Here is a 20,232-nt window from a genome sequence, read left to right as displayed (position 1 = left end):
TACCCAGAAATGATTTGATATTGAGATAATATATATATATATATGTTAATGTAAAATGTTCCTTGAAGTTTGTATCTAGTAAGCTAATTGAGGTATCCATCTTCTGTGCTTGCTCCAGAGAGGAGGAGCACTCTGAAACTCCAGCCTACAGTAGTCCCTCTACCCCTGGAGAACCTGGACCCTCAGACCCCTCAGCTGTGTCAGCTGGTCAGCCACTGGCAGAAACTCTGGCTCCTGGCTCTGGCCAGACAGGGCCGCCTAGAGCAGCACGAGCAGGGACTCCAAGAGGTGACTGGCACAACATACTGCCACCTATGTGTTAGCGCTAGTTAGTTAGTTTCCCTTTCAATAGCTTCAAAATCGGACATAAATTACTCGTTATACAGTGTTAATGTCAATTGTCGCTAATATTATTGATTTTCCACAAACAGATGGAGGAATTTGCGAATTTCGACTTCAACGTCTGGCGCAAGCGCTACATGCAGTGGATCAGCCACCTCAAGTCTCGGATCCTAGATGTGTTCCGAAACATTGACAGGGACCAGGACGGACGAATCAGCAAAAAGGAGTTAATCGACAACGTCCTGGCATCCAGTAAGCCCTGCCCCCATCCCCACTCCCAGCCTCTCAGCATCTGTCACTCTACATTCATTTACTCAACGCCCATTCATTATTGATTTGATGTATGAATAAAACTGCCACTTGGCACTAATGTCCTGGAGAGAACGATGGCCTTACGTAATCAGCAGAAAACTTTGATCAGTCTGTTATTAAAATGTTATTGAAATGTCAACTCTCATCACGGATTCAAAGTCTAAAACTTAAACAAATCCACATGAACAAATCCACATATTACCTTTTTAGAATTCCCCACCAACTCCCTGGAGATGAATGCAGTGGCCAATATCTTTGACATGAATGGGGACGGCTTCATTGACTACTATGAGTTTGTGAGTGCCCTCCATCCCAGCCGGGATCCCTACAGGAGGACGCTAGATGCAGATCAGATCAACGAGGAGGTGAAATGTCTCCCAGAGTTGTTTTTATGCCCATGATCTTCAACGGTGTAACAGCATACAGTTCAACGTATTACACCTAACCACAGTTGTGTTTGATGAAAGTTGTCTGACTGACTGAATCCCGTATCTCCCTCAGGTGGGTCGACAGGTGTCTCAGTGCAACTGTCCCAAGAGGTTCCAGGTGGAGCAGATCAGTGCCAACCGCTACAGGGTGAGGGACCTTTAACCTTTGACCTTTTGATTGTATGTAGGTCATTGGAACAAGGAACATGTGTTTAACTGAACCCAGTGAAAACGTTGGTTATAGGGTTGTTAATGCTTTGAGTAATGCCAGTCTATTTAAAACCTGTTATGTTTTTTGTTGGTCTCTGCTGTAGTTTGGGGATTCCCAACAGTTGCGGATGGTGCGTATCCTGCGCAGTACCCTGATGGTACGGGTGGGAGGAGGCTGGACAGCACTTGATGAATTCCTGGTCAAGAACGACCCTTGTAGAGGTTAGTGGAGACTTAAAGTGCAGTAGGACCGTATAATTCTCAAAAATAAGGTTTTAACTTTTAGTTTATTTTCGTCTTATCTTGGATGTTGTCATTTCATCCAAACCGTTTTGAAGTTTGTTAGCTGGTTATTTAGCAACGTCCAGAAAGCATGGGGACAGCGGCCGTGGGGACCTAAGAAGCACTCTGTAGAGCTCTTTTCCCATGCTTTTAATACAATCCATTTCCACTAGCATTGCATCCATTACATCCTCCAAAAATTAAGCCAGATTCATAATGACCATTGACATCTGTTATTTATTTCACAGTGAAAGGTCGGACGAACCTAAAGATAAAGGAGAAGTACTTGTTCGACAACTCTAGGAGAAGAGGCTCGTCTAAAACCCTGACGGTCAGCAGGTCCAACTCCAGCCTGAGTCTCTACAGCAGTGCCTCGGCTCCTAGCAGCCCCCTAACACACAAGGTAAGATCCCCTCCATCGTAGTGTACAACCAGACCCAGAAACAGTCATATCACTACCTGTGTATAAGCCTACAAACCAACACGGTATGCTTACCACTGTAACTTTGTACTAGCCCCAAACCAACACACTCTGTTGGGGCAGCGGGTAGCCTAGTGGTTAGAGCATTGGGCCAGTAACTGAAAGGTTGCTAGCTCGAATCCCCGAGCTGACAAGGTAAAAATCTGTCGTTCTACCCCTGAACAAGGCACTGTTCCTAGGCTGTCATTGTAAGTAAGAATTTGTTTTTAACTGACTTGCCTAGTTAAGTCAAATAAAATAAATATAATAAAACAACACACTCTCCTTTGTTGTAGTATGATAGTCCTCAAAGCAATAAGGTAAGCTCACCTATTCATGTCATTGAGATGGCTAGTATCATGGTTAACTCATCTCTAAGCCCATGTTCCAGGCCTTACTGCGGAGGAGTCTCTCAGGCGACCGCTGCATCCGGCCCAGGAGCTCCATAGCTGCTCTGGGGTCAGATCTACAGTTCTCCACTGCGGGGGATGACGATTCTCTTTCACCATCAGGTGTGTACAGTAAATAAACCCTCTGTGAATGGAAATGGACTTGCAATTATAGTGAAGTTCAAATGAGTGATGGGGACTCCACTGACATGATGGGGATTCAAATCTGGATCCCTACAAATCAGCTGGGCTTGACAATCTGGACCCTCTCTTTCTAAAATGATCTGCCGAAATTGTTGCAACCCCTATTACTAGCCTATTCAACCTCTCTTTCGTATCGTCTGAGATGCCCAAAGATTGGAAAGCTGCCGCGGTCATCCCCCTCTTCAAAGGGGGAGACACTCTAAACTGTTATAGACCTATATCCATCCTGCCCTGCCTTTCTAAAATCTTCGAAAGCCATACCTTCTCCACCGTACCTTCTCCACTATGCAATCTGGTTTCCGAGCTGGTCATGGGTGCACCTCAGCCACGCTCAAGGTTCTAAACGATATCATAACCGTCATCGATAAAAGACAGTACTGTGCAGCCGTCTTTATCGACCTGGCCAAGGCTTTCGACTCAGTCAATCACCGCATTCTTATCGGCAGACTCAATAGCCTTGGCTTCTCAAATGACTGCCTCGCCTGTTTCACCAACTACTTCTCAGATAGAGTTCAGTGTGTCAAATTGGAGGGCCTGTTGTCCGGACCACTGGCAGTCTCTATGGGGGTGCCACAGGGTTCAATGCTCGGGCCGACTCTTTTCTCTGTATATATCAATGATGTCGTTCTTGCTGCTGGTGATTCTCTGATCCACTTCTACGCAGAAGACACCATTCTGTATACATCTGGCCCTTCTTTGGACACTGTGCTAACAAACCTCCAAACGAGCTTCAACGCCATACAACACTCATTCCGTGGCCTCCAACTGCTTTTAAATTATAGTAAAACTGCTCGCACCCTCCCACCCGACTAGCATCACTACTCTGGACGGTTCTGACCTAGAATATGTGGGTTAGGGTTAGGGTTAGGAATACCTAGGATAGGATAAAGTAATCCTTCTAACCCCCCCCCCCCCCCTTAGAAGATTTAGATGCACTATTGTAAAGTGGTTGTTCCACTGGATATCATAAGGTGAATGCACCAATTTGTAAGTCGCTCTGGATAAGAGCGTCTGCTAAATGACTTAAATGTAAATGTAAATGTGGACATCTACAAATACCTAGGTCTCTGGTTAGACTGTAAACTCTCCTTCCAGACTCACATTAAGCATCTCCAATCCAAAATTAAATCTCAAATCGGCTTCCCATTTCGCAACAAAGCCTCCTTCACTCATGCCACCAAACATACCCTCGTAAAACTGACTATCCTACCGATCCTTGACTTCGGCGGTGTCGTTTACAAAATAGCCCCCAACACTCTACTCAGCAAACTGGATGTAGTCTATCACAGTGCCATCTGTTTTGTCACCAAAGCCCCATATACTACCCACCACTGCGACCTGTATGCTCTTGTTGGCTGGCCCTCACTACATATCCGTCACCAAACCCACTGGCTCCAGGTCATCTATAAGTCTTTGCTAGGTAAAGCCCCGCCTTATCTCAGCTCACTGGTCACCATAGCAACACCCACCCGTAGCATGCACTCCAGCACGTATATTGCACTGGTCATCCCCAAAGCCAACACTTCCTTTGACCGCCTTTCCTTCCAGTTCTCTGCTGCCAATGACTGGAACGAATTGCAAAAATCTCTGAAGCTGGAGTCTTTTATCTCCCTCTCTAACTTTAAGCATCAGCTGTCAGAGCAGCTTACAGATCACTATACCTGTACACAGCCAATCTGTAAATAGCACACCCGACTACGTCATCCCCATATTATTACTTACCCTCTTGCTCTTTTGCACCCCAGTATCTCTACTTGCACATCATCATCTGCACCTCCCTACTCTTCTACATTTGCACACACTGTACATAGATTTTTCTATTTTTATTTTCTTATGTGTTATTGATTGTACGTTTGTTTATGTGTAACTCTGTGTTGTTGTTTTTGTCGCACTGCTTTCTTTGCTTTATCTTGGCCAGGTCGCAGTTGTAAATGAGAACTTGTTCTCAACTGACGTACCTGGTTAAATAAAGGTGAAATAAATAAATAAAAATGATGGCTTTTGTTTTGCGTATTTTTCAGAGGAAGCTGAAAGACTGCCCACATGATGAGGAAGGTATGTCCACAATGCGCATCATGTGAACACTGCAGTGATGACCTCCACTACAGCCTTGGGGTCCAGAGAGAGAGAGAGAGAGAGAGAGAGAGAGAGAGAGAGAGAGAGAGAGAGAGAGAGACCAACAAGACAAGGCCTCAGTCACAAACTCCACAACCTTCAGAAGTGATACAAAAGGGCCAGATAGACTATTGGACACTGTGTTTGCAGGCTCTCTGGAGAGCCTCCGATTGGTCAGCTAGGGATCTGGGCATGACCTCTGACCTAAACCTGGACATAACCCACTACTCTCCTCTTTGAGTCATTATATTGATATAGTCATCATTTCGATCATCTGTATCCATATACAACTTCGATACTGGTTTTCCGAATATGACAGTATCCGAGGATAAAGATATTGGAACAGTCTGCATGGATGCGAATCGCATGACGGCTATCGGCAAAGCTTACAATCTAGCTCCAACATTTGTTTTACCCTGCACCCTTATAATGATGTCAGGGCAAGCTGCGATCAAGCAACAGTGTGGCCTGAAGCTAAAACCACAAAACTCTACAAGAACAAACACGTGTATTAGCAGCAACTGGATGATCCTTTTCTAAGCTATATGAAGACAGGATTTCATCAGCGACCGTCATAATTAGTTCCTTTATGGTACTGTGTGTACTGCATTTCTCCTTTGAAATAAGTGGGTCTGTAAAATGCGCTCAAATGCAAGTACGTGAAGGTGTGCTAGTAGACCCTGTATTTAGTAACAAGACACAGACCGTCCAAAAGATGATGCCAAAACCTACAGAGCCAATGGTTCCATCATCTTTCACCATTGTAATTCTTTTCCCATGACATAATAGGAAACACTAGCCTGGTCCCAGATCTGCTTGCGCTGTTTCGCCAACAACGTCCATAGGAGTTTGCAAGCCAGCACAAACAGATCTGGGACCAGACTAAGGAAACACTGCTGGTGGGGCCACATTGCTGTTTTATGTTACAATTTCAACCTGAACTGATGCTACACTGTCAGTTAAAGATTTATTTTGAACGTCCTGTAAGTATTGTTTTAAATGCTACATTTTAAGGTCAAAACATGTATGAAGATTGGCATAGGTCATTATTTTGTTGAGATCATTTTCTCAGGTTTGGTTTTGCCTTTTGATGTTTAAGGGTTCAATGTTTAAGTGGAACATTACTGTGAGATTGTAGATGTACTTTTTATGTTACTGCTGTGTAGTCACTGGAGGTTTTATATGGCGGGACATTTGAATGGCAAGTTGTGTTCTTCACACATGGACTTCTCCTCATGGAATGCACTTTTTCTTTGGTTTGGTTCTGTATGTGTGGGTGGCGACACTTTTTGTGATTTAATTCACGTAGTTTCAGTGTTTAGGACTAGAGAAATAGACTGGAGTTTATTTTATTTCTGATGAACAACTGTATTTCTATAGGGTTTCACAGGGTGTGGCCCTCCCAAAATACAAAAGTGTAGTTCTCAATGAGATCTTGACTTTCTTTCCTCCATTCTGTCTTAATTCGGACTATTTTAGGCAAACCAACCCATTCATTTATGTCTCTTTCCTCCTTTTGAGCCTAGGCATAAAAGCTAAATGTCCCACCTATAGCAAACGTTCCCCACATGTGTGTCTCAAACAATTACACCTCTGCATACAACAATTATCAGACAAAGGATTGATGCCGCTCACCATGACCGTGCCGGTGCTACAATTCATATCAATATTATAAACCCAAAGAAAACTGTATATCATGTGACCCGCGTGTGAAAGTCTACACCCTCAACTCTACCTCAGACAGATGAGGGGCGAGGTGTGAGGCTTGAGGCTGACGATGTCCTAAAATGGACACCGTACAAATAGTTGGTCTATAGGTGGCATCTGGACTTGTCCCTGCTTAATCTTGTATAGTGCTTGCCTTCTCTATGGTTTACTGTATGTCTGGTAAATTGTACCACTGTAAGCAAGTGTGTGTGTGTGTGTGTGTTACCACTGTTAGCAAGTGTGTGTGTGTGTGGGTATGTGTTAAGTATGGGTTTTCGTTTTTATTGAGACTGGTCCAAGAAAGGTACAATCTTACATGACAAAAGCAGTGGATTGTGTACTTTACATGCGTGTACACAATAAGGTTTGGGTTTATGCAGTTCTGATTAAGAAAAACAAAAAACTAAATTTCGTACTCCTTTGTTCCGATTCATTCCATTGTCATTTTACGCTTCAATGTGAGAATGTTGGGCAGAATTTCAATGTACTGTAAAACACAATATCCAGGTTCCTCTACTGCTATGCACCCCTATCTTTCTGTACTGTACATGTCCATTTCTATATCCAGCGCTTGTTCTGGTATCTAATGTAGGAACACTGTAGAAGAATGAAACGAATAATGTTTTAAGTCCATTGTAAAATAAACCATTTGTAATGAAATGAAGAACATTTTTCATATTTTGTTGCGCACCTTTTTTTTTAGCTTTGATTTCCTATCATTTATTTCTGACCTTGAGACATCCTCACTGCTACATGTAAACACATGGGGTTCAAAGCGTTGTTTTTAACACAAATATACCATGTTCTCATATTTAATTGTTACAGAGACGCTACATGTAGGCTCATAATGTATGTATAGTATACCCTATGTACTAGTGCCCACCAGACCTGGGTTCAAATAGTATTTGCTTTCTCTCAAATACTTTGATCAAGGGCTCTATTCAATCTGTAAAGCTGAAGCGTTCCAGTGAACGTGCCCAATGAGAGCAAATGAGAGCAAATTCCTCCAGACCAACCATGGGCTCCTTCAACTGCACAGTCGAGTGTGAGCTTTTTGTCCTACTTGGCAGACTCAACACTCTCACTGTGCTGATAATGAAGTAAAGAACAGTCAGAACAATGCCTTGCAGCTTGGATCCCTTCCCAAAGACAGGAAAGAGCTAACTTAATGAGAGACCAGTGAACTGTGTTACTGAGGATGGTTCACGATTCACAGCCGAACACTGCCTGGCATCCACCTTAATCCCATGGCTATACGGCACATGAATCTGACAAACCATCCTGGATTACAAAAAGTAAATCTGAGCAAATGTTAACAAAGGCATTTTTGTAACTCTAGAACTTTATCAGACAAAAAGTATAAGCCCTGCATGATAGGATAGGTGAAGCAAGGGTGGCGGGTGGGCAGATGTATGTGGGAGGATATGTTGGCGGAATGGGGAGGGCTCAGGGAACAAACGGGGTTGTTTGTTTATTTGTACATTTTTTGTTTTGGGGAATTCGGAGCAGCTTTAATTTTGTAAACATGCATGCTAAAAAAGTCAAAAATAATAAACAATATGTTTCGGTAACTCCAGAGCTTCCTCAGCAGAGAACAATTAAAAGGATACGCCCTGCATTACAATCTTGTGAAATATAAACGTGACAAAGAATGTTGACAACAAATGTGCAGAGGTAACGGATGCGTGCAGGATTATTATTTCTTTTTTTCTACAATGTTGATTTTGGGGTCAGTAACTCCCAACACTAAAAATGTGATAAGCTTGGTAGTGTGGGTGTTAACCCTCTTTCAAAGATGGTTAGAAATGTTCTCTCTTTGGTGGCAGGTTCAGATGATAGACACTCAGTAAAATGCATCTACTGTAAGCATGCTCAAGTTTTAGTGAATAAGCATCAAATCAGGGTGAAAATACTTTGAGGAAATGTTCAGGAGAGTAATTAGAGGAGGGGGGTCAAGATAGGTAGAGGGGTGCTCGTTCTCTGCACTCAAATCAACTCCCATCTAATCAAGCTCCAGGCCAATCAGGCCCATTCATTTGACATCATGGAATTTATGCTGAACAAAAGCTACTCTGCATCCCACCCTTCTGAAGTCAAACATCCCAATGCACTGTCTGAAGCCGTCGTATGGTTGGCTAAGCTGCACTACACACCCAGACTTCCAACCATTAGGGAGGGCATAACCCTGCTACTCCACCCTACCTCACTTCCACAGCCACCCAACTCCTCTCCCCCTCTCCAGCCTCTGTAGCCCAGGACATTGGCTCCCTGACTGGACCCCTGTGAACCAAAGTGCAGCGAAGCCCTCCCGAGTCACGTGACATTCTGGTACAGTAGTTATACACACAAAGCACCATCCCACTGTTATTTAACAGACAGACACATCAGCAACCTGCGCAAGGTCGCTCCAGACCGTAGTGTATCAGCACGGCAACCTCACACACACATACTCTGTCAGAGGACCATCACATCGCGCTGTGGGACTCGAACACCGGCAGCCAACATCCATCAACTGCATCCAACTCTGTCTGACTGAGAGGAAGCTTACAGAGTCAGGTAGGCGCTTCCTGTCAGGTGTTTCGGTCAGGATTGGAAATGTGTCATTAGTAGGTCAAGAAGTACAATATCATGTTTTGAAAAGAGTTGCGTTAAGTGTTGACTCCCATCATGCTACATGGCCATCTGAGGTTGAGGATCACTGGTATAGGTATATAATGGGGGTGGTATTTTTCCTGGTTGCTTATTGAGCTATAAAATACTCATTTTTATTGTACTGTCTTTCTCTAGATTTTATTTGACCCATGACAATTACTTTTCAGGCATGCCTTACTATCATTTATCAAGTTCCCATGGTAATTGGGATGGACTAACAGAAGCATATTTGACTGTATTTGGAGGAGAAATGACGTAACATTTTGGATTGAGAGATGCAACAAGTTAATCAGGTCTCTTCAAAGATAATTGAGGACCTTTCTATTTTTCTTACTTTACCGTGCTGTACTGTATGTATTTGCAGGTGTCCCAAACTAACCCCATCTTACCTAAGACACCATACCTCATAGGATTTAAATGTCAATTCGCGTTAGTTAAGTTGTATACCCCCTTTTCTAGCAATTAGTGGTACAGTATATCCAATATGAAGTTTGGTGTTCTTTGTTTTTTCTTTTTCTAGCAAGTAATCTGTGTGAAACTAACTTGACTGCAATTATTTCCATGTCTTATTTTACAGTGAACAACATACTGAAACTTTACCAAGGGTTGCAAAAGGAAGAAAAAGATGAATGGTATTTTTGTCACCATGATTATGGCTGGAGATTGGTTACAGCTAAACAATACCAAACTAATTGAAATGGGTGAAATACAGTATAGATGATGTTATAGCTTTTCCTTGGAATACATGGGGTAGTTGAAATACAATTTCCATTGCATTGCATGTTCATGTAAAATGCAGATTAATGTACTTTCTCATCAGTCTTCATATCACTTTGTCTTTCTCTTGTATAACGGTCTGCACTACTTCTAATATGAGGTGAAGGAAAAAAAACGAAATCAGATGCTTTTAGCACCATCTACTAGTCTACTGGCAATGTACCGTATATTCAATAGCGTTTTAGTAGTACCATATGCCCGCGTACGATTTTTGTTGATTTCTACTGAAGATTTATTGTGAATGGTTAAACAAAAATGACTTAGTTGAATTACTTGTTTCATAAAACAGAGTTTGCTACACTGATGTGTGATTTTATAAATGGATGTATTTTGCCAAAAGTGCACTTCACAGCCAATTCTTCACTGTAAAGAAATACATGTTCACTATAGGCTGCACCACATCTGGTTTTTGGCAAATAACAAAACAAGTTGTAAGAGATTGAGGAAATACCTGCTGTTTCCTTTTTTCTCATTAGACTGGTTCATGGTGCTCCAGCTAGATAATGCAGTGTTGGATCCAATTTCACAGCCCAACATTCATCTGAATCAGGAGACAATTATTAGACCAGAGCAAACTAAAGCAAATGTTAGCTGACTGAATCCCACTGTGAGAAAAGGTTTGAGGCATGATGTACTCCAAACAAAGCATTGTCGACAACGTTCCAGGTAAAGGCTGCAGATGCCAGCTCAATTGGAAATTACCTTTAAACGTCAAGCGCGCTGGAGTACGGTTTCGGATTGAACCCTGGCCAAAATCGTGTTATGTCAAATGAACAATTCGAAAAGATCAACAGCGCAATATGATTGTGACAACATTATATAGGCACCATACTAGAGGGTAGAACATAGAGATAAACACATGGATTAATCTCTATGGGGTAGACACATTTAATGACTCTCCAAGGACTCAAGGCTGTTGGAGAGAACATGGGACTTTGAGACAGGAAGAAGATTGAGCAAACAAGTAAATCCTGCCTTTTCATGTGTTTTGGGTGTGTTGTATTACAGTAAGGTCATCGACATTACAGATACACAAAGTGGTCAAAGTAGCATATTACTGCGTTATCCTTTGAGTAGGTTTCTCAGGGGCAAAGTAACAACTTGTTTCATCATCACCCTTTTAGGTCACTGCAACATTCTCCTAAAACCAATCTGGAGTAGTCAGAACTGCACTCTAACATTCAATTATAAATACACAGCTTCTTATGACTAGTGTGTAGTAGTGTACTAGGCAGCTGCCTCTCTCTCTCTCTCTCTCTCTCTCTCTCTCTCTCTCTCCCCCTCTTTCTCTCATGTTACAGCCAACATTTTCTGTTTAGGGGTGGCAGAGCCAAGGTCATATTTTCTAGGGGTGGAGGAGAGGGGGAGGATACAAGTGGTTGACCCCCCTGCTGCTACTGCAGCTTGCTCTAGTGCTCTAGGGGCTGCAGGGAGGCAGAGCGGAAGAGCACACGGATAAATCATTTTGGAAAGAGGCTCCTTTAAAACCCGAGGGATTAGGGTGTCATAGAGATCAGGAGCCTGCGCATTGCCTGTTCTGTCAGTTGAATGGGAGACACGGAAGTCACGTGAGTGTGTGTGTGTGCATGTATGTGAGAGTGTGTGTAAGAGAGATAAAGACGGGGGGAAGGGAATATGAACTGAATGGGCACACATGCTGGCTGATGTAATAATGCTCTGATCACAACGGAGTGAGAAGTTACCCAAGAGAGAAGTAGATATTATAGGTAGTCCTACTCCATCACAAGGTAAGATCCTGGTTAGACAATAATTCCACAAGCCTCTGTAAGGCCATCTGCTCCACACTGAAGCTGAGCCAGTTTGTTAATTAGGCAACATGGGATGTGAAAATAGTCTAACCTGTGGTATTATTGGTTTGACTATTTCCTCATCACTCACATCCCATGTTGCCTAATTATCAACATGTCTCAGCTACAGTGTGGAACAGATGGACTTAAAGAGGCTTGTGGAATGATTATCCCTTCCGTGTAGGATGGATTCAAGCTGAAGAAGGACCTAGAAGAGAGGAAGAGTTACTGTGAGCGTACAGTAGTTCTCTAAACTCAAAGTTTGTGTGTGTGTGTGTGTGTGTGTGTGTGTGTGTGTGTGTGTGTGTGTGTGTGTGTGTGTGTGTGTGTGTGTGTGTGTGTGTGTGTGTGTGTGTGTGTGTGTGTGTGTGTGTGTGTGTGTGTGTGTGTATCGGTATGTATGTAAATAAAAGCAGTGTTTCTCTCCATACACCGAGTGAGGTGACTCATCAACTATTCAGTTACAGATGTTGAATTACAGGGAACTATGAATCAGCAGAAGTCACAGTAAGTCACAGTAACACCCTCGTACCATGTTGTACTTCCACAGAAAAAGTGTAGGTTTAGCCTTTGTGTATGGGGCTGTTCTGATTCTAGCGGGTTTCTGTGTGAAAGGTCAGGTGCTCTGTGCCAGACTCAACATTCAGGGGACGGGGGAGGGAAGGCTGCTGAGTCTGAGTCTTATGGTCACATACTGCATAGCAGACAGGCTGGCTTTTGTAACCAATGACAACGTGTGTGAGAGGAAGACCCCACCAACACTTACACATAGGTTAACCTTGAGGAGAACCAAGGGAACTATGGAAATGTGTTCATATAATGTTGTCATTGTGCTGATGTTACAGAGCTGAGAATAGGGATTTTAGCAGCACATTGATTTAGTTCTGTGTTCTGGTACAAGGAATAATGTTTCGGTAATTATGCCTTTCAACACCCCAGCAAATATCAGTTCATGTTGTTCATTAGTTTGTTCCAAATGGGGGAGGGGTGGTAGGGTTGGAGAGTAATAAAGGAAAAAAATATATATATATATTTAAAAAAAAAAATATATATATATATATATATATATACATATATATATACTTGTATGTATGTATGTATGTATGTATGTATGTATGTATATATATATATATGTATATGTATGCATACGTGTATATATATATGTATGTGTATGTATACCTATATCCAATTGAAGTCGGAAGTTTACATACACTTAGGTTGGAGTTATTAAAACTAATTTTACAACCACTCCACAAATTTCTTGTTAACAAACTATAGTTTTGGCAACTCAGTTAGGACATCTACTTTATGTGTGACACAAGTAATTTTTCCAACAATTGATTACAGACAGATTATTTCACTTATAATTCACTGTATCACAATTCCAGTGGGTCAGAGGTTTATATACACTAAGTTGACTGTGCCTTTAAACAGCTTGGAAAATTCCAGAAAATGATTTCATGGCTTTAGAAGCTTCTGATAGGCTAATTGACGTAATTTGAGTCAATTGGAGGTGTACCTGTGGATGTATTTCAAGGCTTACCTTCAAACTCAGTGCCTCTTTGCTTGACATCATGAGAAAACCAAAAGAAATCAGCCAAGACCTAAAAAAAAAACCTCCACAAGTCTGGTTCATCCTTGGGAGCAATTTCCAAACTCCTGAAGGTACCACGTTCATCTGTAGAAACAATAGTACGCAAGTATAAACACCAAGGGACCACGCAGCCGTCATACCGCTCAGGAAGGAAACGCGTTCTGTCTCCTAGAGATGAACGTACGGTGGTGCGAAAAGTGCAAATCAATCCCATAACAACAGCAAAGGACCTTGTGAAGATGCTGGAGGAAACAGGTACAAAATTATCTATATCCACAGTAAAACTAGTCCTATATCGACAAAACCTGAAAGGCCGCTCAGCAAGGAAGAAGCCACCACTCCAAAACTGCCATCAAAAAGCCAGACTACGGTTTGCAACTGCACATGGGAACAAATATTGTACTTTTGGAGAAATGTCCTCTGGTCTGATGAAACAAAAATAGAACTGTTTGGCCATAATGACCATCGTTATGTTTGGAGGAAAAAGGGGGAGGCTTGCAAGCCGAAGAACACCATCCCAACCATGAAGCACAGGGGTGGCAGCATCATGTTGTGGGGGTGCTTTGCTGCAGGAGGGACTGGTGCACTTCACAAAATAGATGGCATCATTAGAAGGAAAATTATGTGGATATATTGAAGAAACATCTCATGACATCAGTCAGAAAGTTAAAGCTTGCTTGCAAATGTGTCTTCCAAATGAACAATGACCCCAAGCATACTTCCAAAGTTGTGGCAAAATGGCTTAAGGACAACAAAGTCAAGGTATTGGAGTGGCCATCACAAAGCCCTGACCTCAATCCTATAGAAGGAGGAAGGAGGCCTACAAACCTGACTCAGTTACACCAGCTCTGTCAGGAGGAATGGGCCAAAATTCACACAAATTATTGTGGGAAGCTGGTGGAAGGCTACCTGAAACGTTTGACCCAAGTTAAACAATTTAAAGGCAATGCTACCAAATACTAATTGAGTGTATGTAAACTGCTGACCCACTGGGAATGTGATGAAAGAAATAAAAGTGGAAATAAATAATTCTCTCTACTATTATTCTGACATTTCACATTCTTAAAATAAAGTGGTGATCCTAACTGACCTAAGACAAGGGATTTTTACTCGGATTAAATGTCAGGAATTGTGAAAAACTGAGTTTAAATGTATTTGGCTAAGGTGTATGTCAACTTCCGACTTCAACTGTATATATATATATTTGCACAAACAAATGTGGGATTGGAAGTGACGCAGACAATTACATTGATGGAAACTACAATCTATCTGCAATATTAAAGCTGATCTACAACCTAAAAAATTATAACTAAACAAACTAAAATATCAGTACACGATCAGTATTATGACAATGTATGTTACTAATGAAATAATGTGCATTGTGTGTGTGTTTCAGGTCCTTTATGCACGTTGTTTACTGGCTGTGCCCCTGCCCTTTACCATGACTTTCCTAACCCACGTGCTGGCATGCCTTTTTGGCATGGGCTCCTGGGTGGCCATCAACGGGATATGGGTGGAGCTGCCCCTCATCGTGCCAGAAATCCCAGAGGGTTGGTACCTGCCCTCTTACCTCACTGTGCTCATCCAGATGGCCAATGTGGGGCCCCTTTTCGTCACCCTCATGCACCGCTTCCGCCCGGGAAAGCTGGATGAGCGGCCCATCATCTACTCCATAGTGGGCCTGGGAGTGGTCGCCACCTTCCTCCTGGCCTTCTTCTGGAAGCACACGGTGCTCCTAGCGGGCGCTACGCATAGTGTCCCCCTCCTAGTGCTCTGCTTCCTACTCTCTGTGGTAGACTGCACCTCCTCGGTTACCTTCCTGCCCTTCATGATGCGCCTCGGGCCCCAGTACCTCACTACGTACTTTGTAGGGGAGGGCGTTAGTGGCTTGGTGCCTGCCATAGTGGCTCTGGTGCAGGGGGTGGGGGTGGTTCACTGTCGGAATGCTACAGTGGCTAGCTTAGCCAATGGGACCTTAGGGGTTAACTCCACTGTAGGGGCCAGTGGAGAGCTCCAGGCTCAGTATCAGCCCGCTAACTTCTCGGCCCAGGTCTTCTTCCTCTTCCTCAGTGCCATGATGGTGGTGTGTCTGGCCGCCTTCCTCCTGCTCAACCACCACCCGGCCGTGGCCAGGGAGAAGAAGTGCGAGCAATATTTCAACGGAGGCCTGGCAGAGGAGAAGAGCGACCAAGCCCTGTCCCTGTCTCACAGACCTCAAGAGGAGAAGCCCATGATCAGTTCTCCGGATAGCCACCGGAGAGCCCGGCGGAGCTCCTTCGGGACGGGCTTCTACAGTGGTCCGGAGCTGGCGTTCATCTTTGTGGTTCTGGCTTGGGTCAATGCCCTGACCAATGCAGTGCTGCCCTCAGTGCAGTCTTACTCCTGTCTGCCCTACGGGAACCAGGCCTACCATCTGGCGGCCACCATGGCAGCCGTGGCCAACCCCGTGGCCTGCTTCATCGCCATGTTCCTGCCCTTAAGGTAAGCCCAACACTGGATTAGCATAACTGACTGATGAATCATTTGCTGAACATAGAATCTCAGATCTATGCAGTCACCAGTGAAGGCTGTTGAAGGTAGACATGGGGAGGAGTCATTGTAATGGCTGGAATAGAATGACTGGCAGTCACTGAATTTAGTTGATTTCTATAAGAAAATACAGAATAAACAGCATTAAATAACATTGCAGTCTGATCCTAAAACATACAATACTTCAGCGGATCATTTACATAATCCAAACACCTTGAATTTTCCAACCCACTTCTTCAACTCACCTTGTTGCTCTTCCTTGTTCTTTTTTTTAGGTCGTTGGTGCTGATTGGGCTTCTGACAATAGTTGGGACAGGGTTTGGTACTTACATCATGGCCATGGCTACACTGAGCCCCTGTCCTCTACTGGTCCACAGCGCCTCAGGAACCACACTCATAGTAAGGCTCTTTCTGCTATTACGTCATGGAATAGAGAAAATACATGTGTTACGTTGCAAGATTGCTGATAACACCTGAACACAACATTACTGTCAATTTGATTTCATTGGGCAATTGAGAACGACATGTTTCTTAGTGAAAATGGGATGTTTGAGGTCAGACAAAGGCTTCCTAAACAACAGTAAACATTCAAACTCATGTCCATGCTGTTCAGTATGCAGTTACAACTGCCAGGTCACAGTTGTAAATGAGAACTTGTTCTCACCTGGCCTACGTGGTTAAATAAAGGTGAAATAAAAAAATGATGATCCTCTAATGTACTGTGAGTATTGACACAATTCTAGTATTTTGTTAGTAATGTAATGTAATGTCTATCTACTCTCTGTTGTAGGTCATAGCCTGGGTGTTGTTTGTCCTGACCCTCTCCTATGTGAAGGTGATCATTGGGGTGATCCTTCGGGATGAGGGTCACAGCGCCCTTGTCTGGTGTGGAGCGGTAGTGCAGCTTGGCTCCATGCTGGGTGCCCTGTCCATGTTTCCCTTGGTCAGTGTCTATGGACTCTTCAAATCAGGGGACCCTTGTAACACCAAGTGCACAAAGTAGGGATCAAGATGTGGCTTACTGTTGAAACTCACTGTAGAAAACAAAAATGGTTGACACTGGAAATATATCTTTCATCATGCGAGTTTGCCTCTTTAAACTGATTTTGAGGTATCTCGTCTGTTGCGTAAGCAATATAATATCTCCCTATGAAGGATATCTTTGAAGCACATCCTCAGATTAGGAACTAAATGGTACCAAACAGCTTGTGTTTGTTTACCGTTGAATTAAGTTTCAAAACGTTTTTGCCTCAGATGTAGGGCCTTAATTTGATCACCCTGTTGCAAGACAGATTTTTCTGCAATGCAGGAACTTCAAAAGGTATAGTGTATTTGAGGTTTAAAAAGGCTTCTGAAGTTTGCAATTTCCACTTTGACATTTCAGACTTCATTTTCCCTTGCGAAAAATGTATCATCCCCTACAAAAATGGCCATCAATTATAATCCACATAAGAATTCAAATTGCTTGTTGCTGCAGGATTATTTTCCTGCTATAGCAAACTGGCTCAAATGAAGATCCTACATCTACACAGTGTGCCCTAATGAATACGACTCAGTATGCCTATATTGAGGTCAAACACCGTGGGAGGCCAACGTATTGTTGTCTTAGACTAGACTTTCACTGTTACAAAGACCACAAAGATGATCAAATTGTATTGCTAAGCTTTTTACAATTCTTCTTTAGAAGAAGATGAATGCCTTTTTTTTGCTTGAAGGGTGATTAAGTATAGTGTTATAAAAGTGATGATTGGAATATGTTACTGGGACAAAACAGTGTCTTCATTTTTGAGTTTCTAGTACTGCAAATGTCAACCAAAAGGTAATTTATGTTCATTCTTTACCAGTCTATAATTTATGGGGGTTTTTCAAAACCAAAGTTTGTGTTACATTATTTGTATATGACCTTACTGCAGTTAAAATGTAATGCACTGTAATTATGTATGGCTCATGTCAATTAAAATGTATACTTATATACTTATGTTTTGTATTTCTGTACTAATTGCTGGCCTCATTATCAACTTTCTGTGGTTTATTTATCACCAGCATGGATATAAAGCATCACTGTAATCTTAATCATACTTACAGTTGTAGTCGGAAGTTTACATAAACCTTAGCCAAGTACATTTAAACTCTGTTTTTCACAATTCCTGACATTTAATCCAAGTAAAAATTCCCTGTCTTAGTCAGTTAGGATCACCACTTTATTTTAAGAATGTGAAATTTCAGAATAATAGTAGAGAGAATGATTTATTTCCACTATTTAGTTCTTTCATCATATTCCCAGTGGGTCAGAAGTTTACATACACTCAATTAGTATTTGGTAGCATTGCCTTTAAATTGTTTAACTTGGGTGAAACGTTTCGGGTAGCCTTCCACATGCTTCCCACAATAAGTTGAGTGAATTTTGGCCCATTCCTCCTGACAAAGCTGGTGTAACTGAGTCAGGTTTGTAGGCCTCCTTACTCGCAAACAGTTCTGCCCACAAATTTTCTATAGGATTGAGGTCAGGGCTTTGTGATGGCCACTCCAATACCTGGACTTTGTTGTCCTTAAGCCATTTTGACACAACTTTGGAAGTATGCTTGGGGTCATTGTCCATTTGGAAGACCCATTTGCGACCAAGCTTTGACTTCCTGACTGATGTCTTGAGATGTTGCTTCAATATATCCACATAATTTTCCTACCTCATGATGCCATTTATTTTGTGAAGTGCACCAGTCCCTCCTGCAGCAAAGCACCCCCATAACGTGATGCTGCCACCCCCGTGCTTCACAGTTGGGATGGTGTTCTTCGGCTTGCAAGCCTCCCCCTTTTTCCTCCAAACATAACGATGGTCATTATGGTCAAACAGTTCTATTTTTATTTAATCAGACCATAGGACATTTCTCCAAAAAGTACAATTTTGTCCCCATGTGCAGTTGCAAACCGTAGTCTGGCTTTTTGATGGTGGTTTTGGAGCAGTGACTTCTTCCTTGCTGAGCGGCCTTTCTGGTTTTGTCGATATAGGACTCATTTTACTGTGGATATAGATACTTTTGCACCTGTTTCCTCCAGCATCTTCACAAGGTCCTTTGCTGTTGTTCTGGGATTGATTTGCACTTTTCACATCAAAGTACATTCATCTCTAGGAGACAGAACACCTCTCCCTCCTGAGCGGTATGACAGCTGCGTGGTCCCATGGTGTTTATACTTGCGTACTATTGTTTCTACAGATGAACGTGGTACCTTCAGGCATTTGGAAATTACTCCCAAGGATGAACCAGACTTGTGGAGGTCTACAATTTTTTCTGAGGTCTTGGCTGATTTCTTTTGATTTTCTCATGATACCAAGCAAAGAGGCACTAAGTTTGAAGGTAAGCCTTAAAATACATCCACAGGTACACCTCCAAATGACTCAAATGATGTCAATTAGCCTATCAGAAGCTTCTAAAGCCATGATAACCTTTTCTGGAATTTTCCAAGCTGTTTAAAGGCACAGTCAACTTAGTGTATATAAACTTCTAACCCACTGGAATTGTGATACAGTGAATTATAAGTGAAATAATATGTCTGTAAACAGTTGTTGGAAAAATGACTTGTGTCATGCACAAAGTAGATGTCCTAACCAACTTGCCAAAACTATAGCTTGTTAACAAGAAGTTTGTGGAGTGGTTGAAAAACAAGTTTTAATGGCTCCAACCGAAGTGTATGTAAACTTCCGACTTCAACTGTAGATCCTTCGCTTCCAGAATTTGACCAGTAGATGTCAGGCTAAGATAATGGTAACACAAACTGAGAGTGAGATGCGAGACCTGAACAGAGCAGGGGTCCACATCCTGGCATACAGCTCAGACCTATGGATATCACATATGCCTTCAATCTGCCAGCAAGATCTAATGGAAAAGTATTTAGCTATGAATACAACTTAAAAAAAATAAGTTGTCCTAACTGACTTGCCAAAACTATAGTTTGTTAACAAGAAATTTGTGGAGTGGTTGAAAAACAAGTTTTAATGACTCCTACCTATGTGTATGTAAACTTCCGACTTCAACTGTACCATGAAAATAGCCCTTTCATAATAAGCCATATTCAAGATAATTGGATAAATATCACTGTATCACATTGATAATGATGAAGGATAATTGTCTACATATTTTCGGAGACCATACTTCTGTTATTTTTTACATTACTCATTTTCAATTTTTGCCCTTCCTTCTGCTTTTTGAATGCATCTTGAAATTGCTCAAAGTACTGTAGGAGTTGTGCATGTCTCTTGGGTATTGCCCCATGCCGCTAGAGTCATGTCTCAATCATTTCCTGAATCCCACCCACTCACAGTAACTTAGCGAGAGTGAGAGCGGGTGCAGGTGTGTGCTCTTTTTCTCTACATGCCCTAAAGATAGAGAGCACTGAGGAACCAAGTCATTGCCTGATTCAGACCCCA

General features: G+C 42.4%; 2 protein-coding genes across 10 annotated transcripts in view; both read left to right on the top strand.

Moving 5' to 3' along the window:
- The window catches only part of macf1b (microtubule actin crosslinking factor 1b), a 44,360-nt gene extending 37,247 nt beyond the window's left edge, over positions 1–7,113 (top strand). For all 4 annotated transcript variants that reach the window (XM_029738022.1, XM_029738021.1, XM_029738019.1 and 1 more), the window contains exons 33-40: positions 119–288; positions 432–594; positions 865–1,019; positions 1,156–1,230; positions 1,397–1,514; positions 1,823–1,977; positions 2,426–2,546; positions 4,649–7,113. In XM_029738022.1, the coding sequence (XP_029593882.1) occupies positions 119–288; positions 432–594; positions 865–1,019; positions 1,156–1,230; positions 1,397–1,514; positions 1,823–1,977; positions 2,426–2,546; positions 4,649–4,674 (983 nt within the window). In that variant the 3' untranslated portion in view covers positions 4,675–7,113. The remainder of the gene's footprint in view (positions 1–118; positions 289–431; positions 595–864; positions 1,020–1,155; positions 1,231–1,396; positions 1,515–1,822; positions 1,978–2,425; positions 2,547–4,648) is intronic.
- A 1,709-nt stretch (positions 7,114–8,822) lies between these two features.
- LOC115177329 (riboflavin transporter 2) lies at positions 8,823–17,787 on the top strand. 6 transcript variants are annotated; one of them, XM_029737990.1, is made up of 5 exons: positions 11,316–11,626; positions 11,871–11,916; positions 14,677–15,761; positions 16,085–16,208; positions 16,600–17,787. In XM_029737990.1, the coding sequence occupies exons 3-5, from the start codon at positions 14,722–14,724 to the stop codon at positions 16,810–16,812; spliced, it is 1,377 nt and encodes a 458-aa protein (XP_029593850.1). In that variant the 5' UTR covers positions 11,316–11,626; positions 11,871–11,916; positions 14,677–14,721; the 3' UTR covers positions 16,813–17,787. The 6 variants fall into 6 exon arrangements, with proteins under 6 accessions (XP_029593854.1, XP_029593850.1, XP_029593855.1 ...); XM_029737994.1 differs by lacking the exons at positions 11,316–11,626; positions 11,871–11,916 and adding an exon at positions 8,823–9,005; XM_029737995.1 differs by lacking the exon at positions 11,871–11,916 and having other exon boundaries at positions 11,316–11,446.
- Positions 17,788–20,232: the final 2,445 nt, after the last annotated feature.

This window comes from Salmo trutta, chromosome 37 (genome assembly GCF_901001165.1).
Source record: "Salmo trutta chromosome 37, fSalTru1.1, whole genome shotgun sequence".
NCBI lineage: Eukaryota > Metazoa > Chordata > Actinopteri > Salmoniformes > Salmonidae > Salmo > Salmo trutta.
This window is presented reverse-complemented; position numbering and strand designations above follow the sequence as displayed.

What these genes read in the sequence shown, in the direction of transcription:
- LOC115177329 (XM_029737994.1), top strand. Translation starts at nt 14,722, where the DNA reads ATGACTTTCCTAACCCACGTGCTGGCATGCCTTTTTGGCATGGGCTCC. An exon ending in GCCATGTTCCTGCCCTTAAG is followed by an intron (nt 15,762 to 16,084) that starts GTAAGCCCAACA and finishes TCTTTTTTTTAG; the next exon opens with GTCGTTGGTGCTGATTGGGC. An exon ending in CCTCAGGAACCACACTCATA is followed by an intron (nt 16,209 to 16,599) that starts GTAAGGCTCTTT and finishes TCTCTGTTGTAG; the next exon opens with GTCATAGCCTGGGTGTTGTT.